General features: G+C 34.9%; 1 protein-coding gene across 1 annotated transcript; it reads right to left on the minus strand.

Annotated features, from left to right (window-relative positions):
• Nucleotides 1-896: 896 nt before the first annotated feature.
• LOC107796567 (dof zinc finger protein DOF2.1-like) lies at nt 897-1935 on the minus strand. Its single transcript, XM_016619362.2, has one exon. The coding sequence runs from the start codon at nt 1794-1796 to the stop codon at nt 972-974; it is 825 nt and encodes a 274-aa protein (XP_016474848.1). The 5' UTR covers nt 1797-1935; the 3' UTR covers nt 897-971.
• Between the last annotated feature and the right edge of the window lie 3058 nt (nt 1936-4993).

Consider the following 4993-nt stretch of genomic DNA (forward strand, 5'->3'; position numbering starts at 1 on the left):
AACAATTGAATTTATACGTGATTTTAAGGATACGTGATCTAATTTGATACAAAGCGAGAAATCACATTTAATATGGAAGAATAAGTAGAAAAATAAATACAAACCATGCAGATTGAACAACTTAAGCCTCCCAAGGTTAATTTTCTTCGAATTTAGATGTGATATTATTGAAGCCAGAATAATATGAACAAAGCTGGAAAAAATGGTATCTTGTTCTCTTAAGTATGTTACAATGTCTCAAGACTTACTCCATTCCCCCTTTATATATACAGGGAGATGAGACCTTTAAGACATTATTTTATAGGAAATCATGTAGACCGTTGGTTCTCTTTTTGACTTAATCCCGTAATTTCCGTCATAATGATTGGTCAATGGCGAGAATCACGGATACTTGTCGTGTGAGTGGGTAAAGCTTTTCTTCGAGGCCGTTAGAAGCGGGGTCGGTCGTGCCCCCGATAAGCTCGAGGAAAAATCTGATGGTCTTGTTCGAACTTCGACCCTCGATATCAAGCTCAGTTATATCGGTACCTTCGATCTCTTATGCCGAGCCTTGACCCATTGTTCCAGATGCCTCGATCGAACATTGAGCTCGGCTCGACCCGTATACAATATGGTTTCTATCGACTTAATAATTTTAGTTCAAATCATTAAATATATACAAAAATTAAATTTAAAATCCAGTTCCTAACACCCGATGGCAAGGGACATATTGGTTAGGTGGGAATCACAGAGATGCTGGCTGCCCGCCTCTTTGCAACACTGAATATGAGAATATGTTGTCATCTAAGTATTTTTTTAGTTGTAATTTACTTGTAATTATACTCTACTAGACTGTGGAAGCTGGTTTTACAATGGCAAGGTTTAACAAGGCAGCCTATGAACTAGCCAAAAAATAATTAAAGGTGAAATATCAATACTACATACATTAATTAAGGCATGTAAAATTAAAAAAATAAAATAAAAAACGGTTTTCATGCTATGAGACTGCTATGGTTAAGTCCATGAAAAGAAGAATCAAATCCATTCCAGCTTTGCCTGTTTGAAGCTTCAAAATCACCCATATTACTCACTTCTCCATTAATCTGCCATGGAAATCCCCACAATTTTCTATTATTCTCACCTTCTCTTGCTATATTGCACATCTCTTGCTTCCCTGTGGCCAACGTAGAACTCATTTCTTGATCATAGTGCATTCCCATTTCTGCACTAATATTTAACCCCATTATTTCTCCATTTTCAACATGCCCCAATTTTCCATCATTATCAATCCCATAACACATATTATGGTGGAAAACATTTGGGGTTAATTCAAGAAAACCACCCCTTTGTGCACCAAGAAAATCATCATAATGAACTTTGTTACACATCATTAACATATTATTTTCTTCAATTTCCAAATGCCCACTTGCATGTTTTTGGAGCTTAGCAAATGCTAGACTTAAATCACTTGAATCATAACATGACAATGGTGTAAAAGAAGACAGTGGATAATTAGGGCTGCTAGTCATGGACTCAAGATCTTGGCTTCTTTTTGAGGATGTTCGTTTGTTTTTTCTACAGCCACCACCAACTGGAACATTTCTTAGTGTACCACCTTTAGTCCAGTACCTTCTGCAGGATTTGCAAAAGTATCTAGGTTGAGTGAGACTGTAGTTGTTATAGTAGCAGAATTTGGTGTTGGTTGAGTCACATCTTGGACATTTTTGTGCTTGTTCTGCAGCTAGCCTTGGTTTCTTTTCTTGCTCTGCTGGCTTATTTGTGTAAGCCAACATGCTTTCTAGTGTTTGGGATGACATTTCCTGAAGACAGAAATAGAAAACACAAGAATGATATATCTAAAATAATTTAGAAACTTTCAAGAAAACCAGAAGGCCTAGGGTTGATTTGAATCACAGAGAAAGCTAGAAAAACCTAATTATGGCTTTCCCCTCTCTGAAAAACCGGGTTACTTAATTTATATAGAAAAATAGTGGAAGGGGGTGGGGTGGGGGGATATTGGAAGGTTAGCTCTAGAGGCGGAAGTAACAATTTGAAACGTGTACCTATGAAATTATAATCCTTTTAAGTTATTGATTTCAAAATTAATAATTTATATTGAGTTTGACTAAACTTGTACTAGTCCATACTCTAACTCCGTGCATGTCGTGGTCAGGGGCGGATTTAGGGAGGCGGAAGAAGGTTCACCCGAACCTTTTCACCGAAAAATTATACTGCACATATAAGGCATAATTCGTTTTGTGTCTCTATATATTATATTTTAAATCCTTTTGAAATGATCGAAAAGTGTAGCTCAGTGGATTGAAAGGGGTTTCAAAGTCTTTGTGAGGTAATTGATTCTATTCTCATTGGTCATAATTTCTTTTAATTTTTAACGTTTTTCTTTTTAAATTCCTTTGCAGAAATTATGTCTTCGCCACTCGTGTGGTACGTTGTGGAGTGAAAGAAAAAGAGTAGAAATAGAATGGTGTAGTGATTACTAGGGGTGTATGAGAAATGTGTATCTAGGCACCTTAGCACCCAAATGAAGCTTTATACTACACTATATATGTTTAATGAGATAGTTGGGATTCATTTACTTTTGATCTGATATTTTAGGTTTTAGTCTTTTAAAATTAAAGATCTATTAGAATTGTGTTACGTACCTTTTAATGATCGTATTTGAAAATTTCGAATTAATGTGAACTTTATAATCAATGGTTTAAAAAGCTTTGTGAAGATGGAATGCTTAGATGGAGAGTGTGTCACTTGTATATCATGATATATAGTGTACTCATTATAACTCTGTATCTCCATCATTCCCCATTTACTCACAAACAAAGTTTACTCTGTATGACTGCCACGTCCCTTCATATAATATTAGCTACGTCACAGCGCTAACTGTTAGCTAGCTGTTGTGTAGGTGTGGGGAAATTTGTGTTACAAGAAAAGATTGATACAAATATAGTACTCATCATACTCATAGGCTCATAGCTTAGACAGATTCCATGTTTATATCATAACATTAACCATTGGCTAATCCGAGAAGGACATTCAACTTGATGTGCTAAAACGGCCCAAAAATATTGTTAAAACTGCATGATATTATTCGCTTTAGGTAAAATCCGTACTGTTTTAATTAAAAGGCCTCAAACTATTAAGAAATAATTGTACTTTATACGTAGACTCTTAATTTTTTCAGCTATTAATATGAGACTTTGTTCGCAAACTAATAATCTCCCCCTCGAACTAAGTTTCTCGTGGCTCACTAGCCACGATTCACAGGTCTCTCACTCGAACTAAGTTTCACGTGACCCATTACTACGATCCCAGATTCGACGGGACGAATATGGAATTGGCAAAGTGATGGTACGAGGAGGGGCGCGCACATAAAAAGAAGCTAGTTGCGGGTGGCCGTAAATCAACTGTCCTTCTACCTAGACAAATGTCCTTCTACTTCTGCCTTAAGACTGCTTCCTTAGTTTCTTCTTTCTTAACTTTCCCTTTTCTTCTTAGAAAATCAAATTTGATAGAACTTTTTGCTGGTTGCTATCGATTCGGATTAGTCGGCTCCGATGCGTATATTGCGTACTAAGTGAGAAATCAAAAAAAAAAAAAAAAAACTAAAGATAGTACTAATACTTAGCCACATCTTTCCTCTTTCTCTTCCTTAATTATATTGCTTCGTTCAATCTCAATTTATTTGATATTGTTTGACTTGAGCGGAGTTTAAGAAAGAATTAAAAAATTTTGAAACTTATAATTTAAACAAAGCCTTAAATATTGGTATGGTTATAAATCATCTCACTAAGAATAAAATGAAACTTTTGAGTTATAATAAGTATAAAAATATGATTTTTTGGGGGGAGAAACTAAAAAGGAAAGTGTGCCATATAAAACAAAACTAATCCAAATGAGGCCATAGGGGAATTTTCATAACATCCATCTGACTTTTATTTACCACTTACAAAGATGTAAGATAAAATAGCATACGATAAATTCAATGTGTATTTTGGATCCTGCGCATAACATCAAAGCATATTTCATCAGGCAGGTCGTCTTAATTCTTTGTTTCTTTTTAATCTTAAAACACTCGAATTGTAGTGGTGGGCCCATAGAACAAAGTGGGACCATGGTAGATGATGAACAACTGAATATGTCAATATGCTTTAGTCAAATTAGTTGACTGGTCAAATATTTCCCATCACTCAAATAAAACACTATTGACACAAAGCAAAAGTATGTGGTGAGTGCTGTTTATAATGTATAGAAAACTGAGCCTCAAAATGGAAATTTACAATAACTGTATAGAAAGAGTATTAGCGAATAAAAGAATCTGCATGCATTTGCATTTGCATTTGCATTTGCATTTGCATTCCAATATCCTCTTTGAGAAAACATAAACAAACACTGTAAAGCGAATTTCATGTTCAGATAATTAGGCAGAAGGTTCTGATCAAATATATTAGGAAATCGAACATAGGATTTGCCTTGTGCTTTGGGCTCAAGCCGTTTGAAAACGTTTTTGTTAACGTCGAGGTCTGAGTTTCTAATTGGAGTTCAAATTGTATCCAAGTTGGGAATAGTTGTCGGTAATCTTTGTTCGAATCAGAAAATCGGAGAAGCGACTAAACATTAGTTCAATAAAACAAAATACAAAAATAATTCTGAGCCTACAAGTTTTTTGTGTATCTTTAAGTAATTTAATTTTTTCATTGTTGTGCAGGGTTATGGATTACTTTCTCTCAGGATAAAACGGAAAAATTATTCTGTAATACTACAATCGAAATTACAGAAATTCAACGAACTCAACAGCGGAGCAAATCACACTTGAAACTTTGTTTATTTGAAAAAATGACGAGCGCAAAATACACACTTAAATTATGCTCGCTAGTCAAAGATAGTATAGTATAATATCGTGTCCGCAGGGATTAGATTTAAATAGTATTATCGTAGTCTGTAGCTAGATTGCTATCCAAGAGGATCAACAATGGAGATATATATAAATTCTAACTAC

Source organism: Nicotiana tabacum, chromosome 9 (assembly GCF_000715075.1).
Source record: "Nicotiana tabacum cultivar K326 chromosome 9, ASM71507v2, whole genome shotgun sequence".
Lineage (NCBI taxonomy): Eukaryota > Viridiplantae > Streptophyta > Magnoliopsida > Solanales > Solanaceae > Nicotiana > Nicotiana tabacum.

Bases quoted from the DNA above. Each gene is read 5' to 3' on its own strand.
- LOC107796567 (XM_016619362.2), bottom strand. From the start codon at position 1,796: ATGTCATCCCAAACACTAGAAAGCATGTTGGCTTACACAAATAAGCCA.